The sequence below is a fragment of the Mus caroli genome, chromosome 16 (assembly GCF_900094665.2).
Source record: "Mus caroli chromosome 16, CAROLI_EIJ_v1.1, whole genome shotgun sequence".
In the NCBI taxonomy this organism is placed as follows: domain Eukaryota; kingdom Metazoa; phylum Chordata; class Mammalia; order Rodentia; family Muridae; genus Mus; species Mus caroli.
This window is the reverse complement of record NC_034585.1, coordinates 68,331,207-68,345,377: the sequence shown is the minus strand read 5'-3', so window position 1 is coordinate 68,345,377 and position 14,171 is coordinate 68,331,207. Positions and strand designations below refer to the sequence as shown.

General features: G+C 40.2%; 1 protein-coding gene across 9 annotated transcripts in view; it reads right to left on the bottom strand.

The window, feature by feature from the left end:
* Positions 1 to 14,171, bottom strand: part of Robo1 (roundabout guidance receptor 1) — a 997,918-nt gene that overhangs the window by 60,553 nt on the left and 923,194 nt on the right. For all 9 annotated transcript variants that reach the window (XM_029470374.1, XM_029470376.1, XM_029470373.1 and 6 more), the window contains 7 exons: positions 13,030 to 13,111; positions 12,717 to 12,885; positions 12,452 to 12,618; positions 7,707 to 7,828; positions 6,720 to 6,951; positions 5,556 to 5,677; positions 1,565 to 1,736 (listed from right to left, as the gene is read on the bottom strand). In XM_029470374.1, the coding sequence (XP_029326234.1) occupies positions 1,565 to 1,736; positions 5,556 to 5,677; positions 6,720 to 6,951; positions 7,707 to 7,828; positions 12,452 to 12,618; positions 12,717 to 12,885; positions 13,030 to 13,111 (1,066 nt within the window). The remainder of the gene's footprint in view (positions 1 to 1,564; positions 1,737 to 5,555; positions 5,678 to 6,719; positions 6,952 to 7,706; positions 7,829 to 12,451; positions 12,619 to 12,716; positions 12,886 to 13,029; positions 13,112 to 14,171) is intronic.

The window sequence follows — 14,171 nt, the reverse complement described above, 5'->3', positions numbered from 1 at the left end:
CATTCTAGTCCACCGTGGCAACAGAGTCAGCGTGCTTTAAATGGGAACCTCCTCATTCCCATTTCCATCTCCACTAGGTGGCAGGTGGCTCCAGACCCAGTGGCCTATTTCTGTGGTGGTCCCCATCATCTTATGTGTAATGTGCACCTTTCTAACCCTGAAACATGTAAGTTCTACCATAGAGGTAGATAAACGGAGATGTCCGGGGATAACCCTGGGAACTTCATTGTACAGACTCAAGTCTCATCAGCCTGTGGCCCGCAGTGTCTGGGACTTTTAGTGCTTATATGGAACTGAGTCTTCACCAACAGCCCCAAGTTTCTGAAACTTTACTGTGCTACATCACAGAATAGTCACTGTTCATCTTATTGGAGCTAGCCTTGTCTTCTCAATGGGATGCGAATGATATTCCAGGCTGAGTGTTTCCTAATTTTATTTTGACTTAATTCTAAGAAGACAATATTGTTAGTACATTAAGATGGTGTGTATTTGTGAAGCAGGTAGACTTGTATTATCTGATCCTTTGTTCACAACCTAACTCGTGACATCAAGTATTACATAAATAATTTCCAATTGTAAATATATAAAGTTGACTGCTTAGTTATTACCCTTAAAGATATGTCACTGTTTAAATACAAAACTATTTTCTCTTGTCTTTTAGAAACAGTAGTATTTGTTGTCTTATACTCTACTATTAATCACCTTTAAATTTATATAGTCTGCATATAAACTATATTCTGTAGTGAATGACGGTCATGAAGGATTCTGTGCCACAGTTTCTTTTTCATTGACCTAATTCTCCTTAGGATGACATTGTATTTAACCTCCTAAGTTATTAGTATATAAATATTTCAAATGCAGATCTTAATTTACCTCTTGTCATAAACACCAGTTATAATTTTAAATAGAGCGTAAATGTAAATAGAGATTTCACATTGCTATAAATTTCCAATATCAGGCTTATGAGCTCCCAAGAAGGGCTTTGTTTCCTTCCCCCAAAATTCTAAAATGCAGTGGCAGAAAGCCTGTGTCTTTCTTTTTCATAGAGGTTTCCATGATGCTCAATTATTAGCATGTATGAATTAGATTAACATTCCAAAAGACAGAGTTAGGATGACAGTAAATATTGATACTGGCGTATTTGAAGTAGCAATAATGTACACTTTGATGTTTTAGTTGTGATTCATCTATAGTCATTAGCCATGCACCATCAACCCACACCTTGGTCAATGATGACCCCTGTGCAGAACAATCTTCCCATAGGACGGTGCTGTCTAGTGATGTCATAGATGTGTTAGTTTACATAATTGCACTCCGTGAGGACCACACAATGACAAAAGTCACCTAACAATATATTTCTCAGAACGGATTGCCCTTGGGAAGTGATTCACAGCCCTATTCCTATAGCTCTCTGTGTTTTAAATAAAGATTGCCCCATTGCACACATCATACTGCAGCTTCTACTGGACCCACAGCAATAACCGGGCAATTCAGAATAAAAGCATGCAAAACTAAAACAGCAGAGCAGACCAAGCAGGGAAATGACAAATCACCTGACGCTTACCTAACTGGATGAACTGAGGCTCACTCTTTACCCCGGGACCAGCCCCAGTGCTCGCCGCCACCTCCACACTGTATCGGATCCCAGGAACCAGAGAGGGGATGACCACCGAGAAGGTCGAGCCATCGACTGTCTTGTTTATGTGATACTTCGTTTCATTGCCGAGACACCAAACCTAGGAAGAATTAAAAAGCCAAGCTGATAACGTAGCCAAGTTATTTGCCAAGCTCAACATAGATCAAAGTTGAGTTTCAGACTTCCACAGGATTCGGATCTATCGAGAATTCAATGTAGGAAACTTTAGAAGTTATTTGCCTTGACCTAATTCTGAGATTATTCTAGTCACGTTGAATACCAGCAATAGCTCTTAAGTTCTCTCATGTTTTTATAGGTACTTTTTTTATTGGTTATTTTATTTATTTACATTTCAAATGTTATCCCCCATCCCAGTTTCCCCTCTACAACCCCCCCCCCATATTCTATACCCCCTCCCCCTGCTTCTATGAGCGTGCTCCACCACTACATTAGATATAATCCTTTAAGAATTTATCACATAGGGCCTGGAAGAAGTGTTGCAACAGGTAAGTAGGCTTACAGCATAAATTCTAGGAATCATGAGAACCAGTCATTTGGATCCAAACGCTCATATAATTTAGCCCATAAACATCTGTAAAACCAGTTCTAAGGGATTTGATGTCCTTGTCCTGGCTGCAGTATGCACCTGCACACATATTAATCAATACATAAAACAAGTAGACTATTTAAAAATATTTTCTCATATAAAGTGGTCACCTTGCTAGAACAAGGTTGTTTCTGTCGCCGGCCCTCATCAGCCCAGAACACTGGGCTTCTGTTTACTTTTTTAACCTCGAGAAATTTTCATGAAGAAATTAAAATTTAATTCTGCAGAAAGAGTAATAATATATTCACAAAGCACAGTAATATATCTGCCATCACTTAAGAATTATACTACAAGCGCAACTCCATGTGACCAGGGTCACAAAACAAAGGTACCTGGGGCAGCTCGGAGCCTGATACTCCAGGACACAACTAATCCAAAGTGTCAGTTACACATCACATAAGCATCAAAACCAAGAGGTAGTGTCTGACAAGGCAGGAGACCTCACAATAATAATCTAAAATACTCCATATGAATATGGTTGATACTGAAAATATCAGAGTATCAAGGGGTAAGGGTCACCCTAGGGTTTATCTAGAGTATGGTATGCTGAACCATGATCAATAAGCAATATGAACAATCCAAGCTTCCATCTAAATTAAAATAACAATTTCTGCTTCACAACACATAAGGGATTAAAAAGATTACCAATATATACACTTGGTGTTAGAATTGTCTTATAATAAAAAGATGACTGTGTATTTCTGAACTTGGATAGTGCTATCCAATAGGAAACTATCTGCTTAGGAAATTGGAAGTTTGGACTACCACTCTAAGCCTCACTTTAAGTTTCATTAAAAGATTAATCATGGAGCGGTAATCTTGAATCACCTGCACATGGGGGATGGTGATATTTTTACTGCTCTTACAAAGAAATCGTATTTAGAATAGTGAATAACGCTCTGGGTTCTAGGAAATACCCTCTTCTCTAGCGGTAGGAAGGATTAGCTAGGCTGAGCTGTTACGAGAACCCACTCACAAGCAGTCTGAAAGGCCAGGCTCCTCCATCCCTTGCCCAATACCGTTCACCGTTTTTCTTTGAAAGTTCTATTACCGCAATACGGTTTCAGCGCACAATGGCCACAAATGGTGAGACATTCTATCCGGACCTGACCATTGGAAATAGACTCCTTTGTGAATTTTTTTTCCCACCAATTACATTACACAGCTGAACCGAAGCCACAAACTGATTTTGTACCAGTCAATCAGGTTCTGAAAGGCATTTTATTATTTTAAATTGACCATGAAGTTAAGTGAAATCCATCCTTTCAGATTTCTCGAGGAGAGAAATGAGTTCTGACTCTTGGGGGAAAATGTCTACGTTACACAATTTTGCTTGAGAGCCAAGACAACATCACATTTTAGATTCTTTCACAAACTCTTTTACAACAGTCTGTTTCCCGGGGCTGAAATACAGTGTCCTGTAACACACTCGTACTGAAATAACCTTAGAGGCGGTAAGAAAGTCTTTAAAAGGATGGCCATTTTTATCTTTTAATGACCCAGTTACAATAAAAATTCTATTTGAAATGCTTTAAGACAACTGTAATGTATTTACAGTGGTCTTTAAAAATACTTTGCTTGCTTCTTGTGTGGTGTGTGTGTGTGTGTGTGTGTGTGTGTGTGTGTAGGCCGGAGTTTGACATTTGTGACTTTTTTGTCACCACTTTGTGGTACAGTGTTTCTTACTGAAACTGGAGCTTGACACCCTTGAATCAGCAAGTCGGGGGCTTCTCTAGTGGTGGGCTTACAGGCATGGGACACTCTCCCTTTTTGCCAATGGTTTCTGGGGGATCAAACTCAGGTCTTTCTTTCATGAAGTCAGCACTTTACTGATGGAGCCATCTCTCCAGCTCCATTAAATCCTTTGTGTGTGTCTGATCCTCTTGTCCCTACCTCCTAAGAGCAGGCATTACAGGTCTCACCAGTTCAGCTTTACCAAGTTATTCAAAAAATTTATGTTTCAAGCCAGCAAGATGAAGGGGAAAAACGAAATCTTGAGGATTGTCCTCTGACTTTTCCTCATTCACCATGATGCACGCACTGGAGACAGCAAATGTGTCCACCTTCCTAAGCACAGGTTCATAGACACAGATGCATATCCAGATGTGTCCACCTTAGGGACGGATATGAACCTATGCCACAGTACTAGCTAATAAGCAGAAAATTATGCAGGGCATCATAGGAATTGATAAGTACTAAGTAATAATAGTGATAGTAAGCAATATCAAGTAATATTCATATAATTATATAAAAATTACATTAATATATGAATTTAATTATATTAATTAAAATTATATTTTAAAAAAAATATATATTATATATATATAAAACCTGAGTTTGATTCACCCAGAAGAATGAATATATATATATATATATATATATATATATATATATGTTACAGTTAAAGTTTGGTTTCAGGAATGTTGTTGACAAGCACACCTTTATTTTCAATTGCAATTAAACTAGTAGTTCACCACTGCACGAGAGTAGAAATTCATCACTGTGCTGTAACAGATTCATTTCTAGGCTAAGCTTACACTCTTTTAGTAAATCTGAAGTGCCTAACTTTTTTATTTTGTTTCGAATGAGTCCTCAGAAAAGCTATCCATATTCACGAGCAGTGACATTATTACTTCACAGGAGAAGTAATCGGGAGTTCCTGCAGAAAATCACGTGAGAATGTCTCACACATCTCACACATGTACAGCAAACAGGATTTATAGATAATCTCTAAGATTTGAAATTTCGTTTAGAGTCTAAAAACTCATCACAGAAGAGAGAAATCCACCTATAGAAAAACCAACTTCCCAACCTAACTGCAAGGTTCTACATTTTACAGATGTCAAAAGAGAAAAAAGAAAAACCTACCTTCCTTTCTTTCTTTCTTTCTTTCTTTCTTTCTTTCTTTCTTTCCTCCCTCCTTCCCTCCCTCCCTCCTTCCCTCCCTCCCTCCCTCCCTCCCTTCCCCCCTCTCTTTCTTTCAATGTTAAACAGCATATGCCTATGTTCCCTAGATTAACTCAACTCTGAGTGATATAATTATGACACGATTTGGGGAGAAAAAAGATTATGAATATTTAAAATCTCTCTAAGTGATTATACCAACAAACATTAACGGAGCACTTATTTTTCTTTCCAAGTAGTTTTTCTAGTATATACAATTACCCCAAAATCAGTATGCATAGAATTTAGGAACTAAATCTATGTTCGGCAGTTTGACCAGCAGATGGCGACAAAGACCCATCGACAATGCATCCAGGCTCTGAGAGGTGAGGGCTTCCTGTCCATGAATTTACTGAGCAAATTTATTACCTTATATTCTTGGACCATTCCATTTTGTGTGTCTTCAGGAGGCGGTTGCCAAGTGACCAGGATTGCAGTCCCATTTCCATCATTCTTGGATACAGTTACACTTCGGGGAGGGGCACTTGGTGCTATTAAATTGTCATAAAAAGTAGATTTTAAGAGTGTATCATATAGAAAGCACACAGTATTTTCAGCCATCTGTAAATATACAGATGTTGCATATTTTAAATATGGGTATCACCCAATGATAAAGGGCTCCAAACTACAAGAATTCTCCAAGTCATACCAAGTCACTCATACTGTGAATTTCTCATGACCAGTTACAATCACAGCACACAGCAGCTCAGCACAGGGCAGTGGGGTGATCTGCAAGCCAATGTGTTGCCTTGGCAAGCTGAACCACGTGACTTATATCCCTGGGTCCTAAGGTGGAAGGAAAATAATATTCTCTCTGTGCCTATACCTACACACATGCACACATATGCACACCAGTAATACATTTTTTTTAAATTAAAAACACCCCTAAGAAAACATCTGTTCTGTTTAGCCTGTATCTCATACTTTCTCCTTAAATTGTACAAAGCTAAGGAAAAAGAATGGTAATCTTTTTACATCTAATTATAGCGTATCATGTATAGAGTAAGTTACAATTAAGAGGAAATTCTGCTTTCCCTTTGCTTGTTGGTTTGTTTTAAAGTGTTCCGTGGCATGAAACTATACTTACATGAATACTGTCTTTTAGTTTTCGGTTATAGGGTGGGAATCCTGGTTTGCCAAGAACTAAGGGATTTCCTAGTATGAGGCACCCTCTGGAAAGTCCGGGCAAACCCAGATATTACTCATATTATCTACACACCATTAACATAAGCTTCAGTGAATAAAAAAAGCAAATGAATCCGGAACAACTCTATCTTTGAATATGAATTTTAGTAATACCATTAACATCTGCACACACGTTGTGCAAGCCACTACTAAAGCAAGTCACTTACGCTTACCAGAGCATTTTGTTCTTCTACGTGGTGTAAGTAAACAAACTCCCAAAACAAAACATTTTAATATTACATAGGTTAGTGATGACTGTCACCATTAACATCCAAACAACTTCCATTAATTTAAAAGCCCAGGAAACATTTTTCATGTGTGCAGGGAGGCCCACTTCATTGTACTTGCCTTCTTCTAAGGTTTTGGCAAATTTGATTTCACTGTCTGCTCCTTGAAACTCATTAAAAAATGGGCGAGCCTTAATCTCGTAGTTGACGCCTTTTCTGAGATCGGGGATCACCACACTGTTTTTCGTTGGGGTTCTCACTTCAAAAACTAACCACTCCGATTCACCATGGCTGGCTCCAGATGGGCGGTAGAGAATTTTATAGCCTTGAATATATTGAGATTGTTGGTCCACCTATTACAATGATTAATAAAAATGGAGTTAGTCCCACTGTTTGGACTGTCTCACTACAAAGGAATAGAAAGAAACACAGCGTGACAAATATCATAGAACCCCATCGGAATCCTCTGGTGGCAATTTCTAGTGCATAGTTCTAAGGTGCCGTTAATGTCTACGGTGTCAGCATTCTGTGTCTTCATACTAGGAGGCACAGAAACAGGAGACTTCATTATGGCTGGCACATTATATAAGTGACATGCGCATCTTACGGAAGGTGTTCTTCTTTCATTTAGGCTTTGAAAACCTATGACTGTGAAGTTGGGAGTGGATGGGACGGTGGGAGTGTATCTGGGAAGTGTTAGCAGAGGGGGTAGGGGGTAAACGTGACCAAAATACACTGTACATATATCTAAAATTATCAAAGAATTACTAAAAATATATGTAAAAACTCTACTTGACACTACCTGGGAGTATTTCTGTTTAAAAAAAAGTATGTGTGCTAATGTGCATGTCACATGTTATTGTATTCAAACTCTTTGTGATTTAATATATATATACACATACATACATATATATTGAATATATATAATATGTATGGCTTCTTTAGCTTGTTTAGTAATGGATCATAGCTACTAGATTAAGCAAGGTTTGCATAATAAAATTAACATTGGTGTGGAAGTGAAGAACACCTATGTAAATTCCTTATGGATGATAATCTCACAGAGATCCCCTGATTATTAAAAACGATTACAAACGTTAGCACAACTCACCGTCCAGTGCACTTCGACTGAGGAGGAAGAAAGGATGGTCGGGTTGTGCAGATGCAAGACGACATTCCCCAGTTCTCTCTGGACCTGCTTGTGGTCCACCCCTTGGCTGGTTGGTGGAACATCTGTAATAATTCAAAGAACACACAACTCAAGTCTGGCTCCATTCGCTGCTACTGCATGGACGGCAACTCTCAGAAGAGAAGAATGAGTGGAACCATGAAGGCAGCCTGAATACACTTAAAAAAATATGCCCACCTTTGTATGTGTGCATGTGCGTATGTGCGCTTATGTGCATGTGTGCGCAGGGGGTGTGCGCGTGCACATGTGCGTATATCTGCAGGGCCAGGGGAGGGCATCAGGTGCTCTGCTTTATCACTCTGTGCCGTATTCCCTTGACATGCATCTCAGCCTGGAGCTAGGTTAACAGTCTGCAAACTCATCAGCGATCCTCACTTCTCCGACCATCCCCCATAACCACAGGACTATGTGGTCACGGTTGGCCTTTTTATGTGGACGCTGGGACTCAAACGTACAGCCTCATGCTTTCAGGGCGAGGGCTCTTAGCTATCTCTCCATCCATAACGGCTTAACCTTTTCATCAGGATCAGATGAAGAGAAACAGAAGGGGGGAGGGGAGAGGCAGAACACGCAGGAAGCCCATGAAAGCCGAGAAGGGCAAGAGGCAAAGATAACAGTGGCAAACAGTAATTTTTAAGAGAGCCTCATACCATGTAATGATCATTACACTGCTGAGCCTTAGGGCAAGAGGCTGACTCTGAGCTTGATTCAGCCTTCTGCCCGGATCCTAACCGTTCAAGGAAGAAAGGGGCAGTGAATTGCAGCTGAGCCCATGGGGGAATGCAAAGCTTGCAGACAGTCAGGGGAAACTGAGTGTGGAAGGCAGCTGAGCGCACATCTCCTAGGATAGACCTGGGCCTCTTCCCAACTATCTTCCCAGTGGATGGCACAGAAACGCTGCACAGGGAAAGCCACGGAAGCTATGGCGAAGGTCTGATACTGCAAGTCTGGTTAGGTGCGAGACAAGCGCACTTACCACCATTTTCATTGACAACGGTTTAGCTTACTATATTGTATGGGAGATTTAATAATGGGTTTGCAGTCTCGTGAATACTAAATGTTTCAGAGGAGACGAACAACACAGTAAGAAGTGAACAGCCAATAGGGTCCTTTATGTTGTACTACTGGAGCAGGGGAGGGGGTCACGGAACTGTTTTACTAAATTTAAACTCTACTCAGCAAAAACTGCCTATTGTGAAAGAGGCCTTCTTATGTACAGATGTGTTTCTGTTTCAAATAGTAAAAGAAAATGCACTGTAAAGAACAAAATAAATTAAGATTTGAAAGGGACTACAGAACTAATTAATAGACTATTATATTTTGACATATGCAGTTTAGATGTTACAACCTAAACAACAACAACAAAACCAACCAAACAAACAACCAAACAAAAAACCCCAAGCCAATACCAAACCAAAACAGAAAAAAAAATCGAAAGTTTGCTAAATGATCGAATACCCCTGTCCCAGGATAGGAAGGAAGAAAAACCATGAATATTTAAAAAATGAGATTTGTGGAGTTCAGAGAACCAAGATGAATGGAAGAAAGGATAGAAGGCTGAACCACTATTAAACATGTGTGCCACCTGGCTGCCTGCATGCCCCACCTAAAAATTAAGTTTATAAATAAGGAAAATGGTGGGGCATGATGGCACACACCTTTAATCCCAGCACTTGGAAGGCAGAGACAGGTGGATCTCTGTGACTCTGAGGCCAGTCTGGTCTTCATACTGAGTTCAGGACAGCCAAAGCTACACAGTGAGTCCCTTTCTGAGAACAAGCAAAACAAAACAGAACCAAACCAAAAATAAATAAATGAGCAAGATCATAAAAAATAGCGACACTAGGATAACTCCTGACGCCGCCCTTTTCCCATTTCCCTATACTGTCATCCCACTGCTGACTTACACCATGCAGACAGTGCTAGGGAGAAAACACTCAGTCATTACTAGACCATCTCAGGCACATTATCTTTTCTCTCTGTTCTCCCCATAGCTGCTCTGCTAAAACACCAACTCCAAGGAGAGAGGGAAGCAGATGGAACAGGAAAATAGAAATAAAACCTGGAGCAGTCTGAGTGCCTTCCCCTAGGGAAACCACAGCTCACATGACTTGGGGAAGATAGATAGCACCCTCCCATCAGCCCAATCCAGAGCCTTATGTACACTAGGCAAGAACTCTATTACCTGTCTGAGTTGTCACACAGATGTCAAGAACTGGGCTCAGGCCCTCAAGCTTGAGTGGCACACTCTTATATAATGTTCTTTCTCCTCAGGCCCATACTCGTATTCCTGATGAATCCTATGTAATATTCCATATGTGTCCATTTCCATTAAAAGTTAAGGCTCAAGAATTGCTCAAGGATAGGGCCTACAGAGTCAGAATGGCACTGCGTGCCAACAAAACCCACACAACCTCTATCTGACAGCCACACAGCTGATATTCTCCTCGCAGAACCAAATGTTGCCAGGTTCATTGCCAGGTTTGTGCTATTGTCAAGTAAGATGGTAAGAAAGGGATCTCATAGTCTCTATGTGTGTGTGTGTGTGTGTGTGTTTTTTTTTTTTTTTTTGCCTTAGGCATATCAAGATTCTTGAATTTCTTTTATTAGGATTGATTTTTCAGTCATTCATTCACCACGTGTTGTCACTGGTCTCCTCTTAGCAGACTAAGGAGTCAGGGCTGGGGTTAGAGCTCTTGGGTAAGGTATGATCTTGTGACTATGAGAGCCTGGGTTTGATTCACAGTACAGTTCCAACCAAAATAAAACAGAATTTTAAGAGTCAACCTGCAAAGGTGGTGCTCACATCCAGGGCATTACGTAATTCAGGGCCTGAACAGTTCAAAATACAGGGGGCGAGATGACTTGATTCTGACATATTTCTGAAAAATCCCAGTAAGGGTGAACTTTGTTCAATTGGCAAGCACACCTGATTCAGTGAACACAGACAGATCTCAGAGTTGGTTTCAACGGGAGTCTGCGCACTTCACTGAACCCCAACGAACACCCCCTCCTTAAGCCAATCCACTCATCCCAGCCTTTTATAGCAATTTTTCAGACCATAATTCAAGTACCAGATTTTTTAATTTGCTCTATTAATTTTAATCTTGTTAGTGCTGGCTCATCATTCCGAGCTGTCAGGATATATTTAATTGATCCTCTCATTTGGCTTCGCTTGCTAATCTTTGTAGTGTTATGATAGCTGAATTTTCTACGAGCCTTCTTGATTCTTAGTTTAGACACTGAAAGAAACACATGTTTGCTATGACTTAGGAAAAGTCATAATAATATTAATTATTGTTAATAATTAGTAACAATCCTTGTCAACTCTAGGGAAGGGAGTTTAGTTAGCCCCATCTCATACTCAAGGAGATAGGACATTTAGGACTGATCAACTTGCTAAGCTGACTAGACAGTCTATGGCTAGACTGAGGAGATGACAGGAAAATATCCTTTATTTCAAAATGGTATGTATATTTCTCTAGATAGTCTCCTGATTGACATTGATTCGTTTTCTTATACTGTTTTACTAACTATGCATCTGAAGGAGGCTGTTTTAGCCCAAATAAAACGGAAAACTATCTTCATAAAACATATGAACAACATTATCATTTGCAAATGAGGATGCCCCCAAACCATTCCCATGATGAACGACTAGCATTAAGTCGGTCTACAACACTGGCATTTAGATTCCACTGGACAGAGACAGAGGGTAGGTAGGTAGAAACTTCTACTTGGGGAGGGAAGTTTAAATTCAGTTAGAAGCAGCTGTAGTTTCTACATTCTTTACAAAGGCATATCTGATATGGCAAACCTCACACTGCCTCGAGGCAGGCTCCAAGTCTATGAAAGCTCTGAGCAGGTGACTCACACTAGCAAATACAGGCATCTGGGTGTGTTGAATTCAGTACACAAGGAACAGACATGGGCGTGTTCCGCAACTCGGCTTTACTCTCTCCGTGATTTCCAAGGCAAAGTGTCCTCCCCACAGGACTATTTAGATGGACTCCAGGAGCTTATGAAACACTACTGTCCTCTGCTCTCCCATACAAAGAAGAAAATTGTTGAAGTCTTTCAGGCGCTCTGTGTGTAACTTGTTTCTCGCATTATAACTACTCCATGCTTTTTTCTCTGGAAATGTTAACTCGGATGGGCGCCTACCTCTGGATGATTTTCCCATGACATGAGTTAACTCGGGTAGGAATTCTGAAAAATCATTTTGGAGGTTATGTGAACTGAATTTTGGCCGGAACAAATTTACTCGGTTTTAAATACAATCGTGGTAGGATTAAGATACTTGGCTTAAAATTCACAAAATTAAAAAGACTATACAAATAGAATCCCATCACGGGATCTTTTTAGTGGATTTGTAATCCTAAGAGGAGCAATTCCGTGTGTTATCATGTGTTATCAATCTTGATATTCTCAATTCAGAAAATCACAGTTTGTGTTATGCAGTAAAAAAAAAAAATTAAGTTTGCAAATGTGCTGCCTTGGCATGTAACACACACGTCACATGTAACACACACGTCACATGTAACACACACGTCACATGTAACACACACGTCACATGTAACACACACGTCACACACATATCACACCACTATAATGATAACATCTAAGGACAAGTAGGTGGGTGTTTCAGGCCTCAGGCAATCGGTACTTACCTTGTGTTTTCACTGGATCGGATATTTGGCTTGGATCACTAATCCCATAGGCATTTGCTGCCCTCACCAGGAAAAGGTAAATGGCATTAGGTTTGAGTCCTTTGATGGCAAATGTTTCTGTTTTCACATTTTCTGCCGCCGTCTGCCAGCTGCTACCAGATGCATGGCTAAGGAGAGATACATTGGTTAGAGCAAGAACATTGGATGCCCCAAAAAGGGGAGGAGGGGAGCTTGCAAGTACCCATTTGTGACCCTCTCACCCTACCTGAAGGCTTCTATAATATAAGATGTTGGGGTTGCTCCTGAGTTCAAGTTTGGCTGCCACGATAAAGTGACTGTGTTTTTGCTGACATCTGTAACTTCGGGCTTTGAGGGGGCACTGGGGATTAAATTGGGGTCGGTGGGTCTTGGAGGTTGAACTGGAACTCCAAATTCTAACAAGAGTGGAAGGAGAAAAGCCAGTTAAACATACAAAAAATGGCACAGGAACTCGGGCAACACATTAACTTGTCTTCCTGGGAGCAGGACATTGGCTTTGTTTGTCAATAAAAGCTTTAAGAGGAAATGTATGAATTTACCCTGGACTTCGATGTAAGCGCTCCACGTGGCCTCACCACTGGGGGTCGATGCGGTGCAGGTGTACCGACCCGTGTCACCCAGCTGTGAAAGCACACAGAAAAGAAATATTTGGAATCATCAAGGCCTTTCTGGGCTGGAAAAACAATTACAGGTTTGTCAATAGCCCTGGAATACAGATAACTAAATTAAAATCTTTGAACCAGAAATGTCCCTGTAACTGAATGTATTTTTTTTCTTGAAACATAAAGGAAAATATTGCATGAAGATAGAAATAAAAGAGCCTTTATATGGTTATCCTAACTGTGTAAAATAGAAAGATAGATAGATAGATAGATAGATAAATCTTTAACAGACAAAGTTTAGCATCAAAGATTAGGAAAAACCAAATTACATGGTATCTTCTTAAATTGGCCACTCTATGCCCCTCCCCCTTTATTCTAACACTTAAGTCAGTGTCAGACTTGAAACCAAAACCCTTGGTGGAACAAGCATTCTCCCTTCTGAAAACTGAAGCCAAAAGTAAACTCTGGCTCAACCTAAAACTGGGAGCATCATGCTAATGCCGTATCCTTCTGATTAATGTAACAACTCTAATCTTCAGATAACATTGTCATCTGGCTCTGTGGAGAGCAAGAACAAGGTTGCAGTGGTTGCCACCAAGAGGAACAACACCGCAAATCCCGTGGCACACAAAACCAATGGAATTGTTGATTCCCAACTCCAAAGAAGCCACCCACGATACTGATGCAGGCAATGGAAATGACTGCTCATTGCTGCCCAATACTCTTGTTTCATATGCCTTCAAAGCTTGTCTGAACAAGACCACAAAAGCAAATCAAAATCAAGACAATGTAAAAGAGTCCTGATGGAACAGATAAGAGATGACCCTGGATGGTAAATCCCTACATTTGTTTCCACCCATCTGTGGGCTTTTTATCACGTAGCATTCTGATGTGAAATGTGCACTGAGTTAGTGTATGGCTTTATAAGCGCTTTCTATGTGTATGATATTCTGAAATTGCAAAATGTTGGGCCAAATAGTTATAATACTAGAAAATTTACCTTGCTGGTTACTTACAAAATGCTTGCATTCTCATTCTCTCTCTCTCTCTCTCTCTCTCTCTCTCTCTCTCTCTCTCTC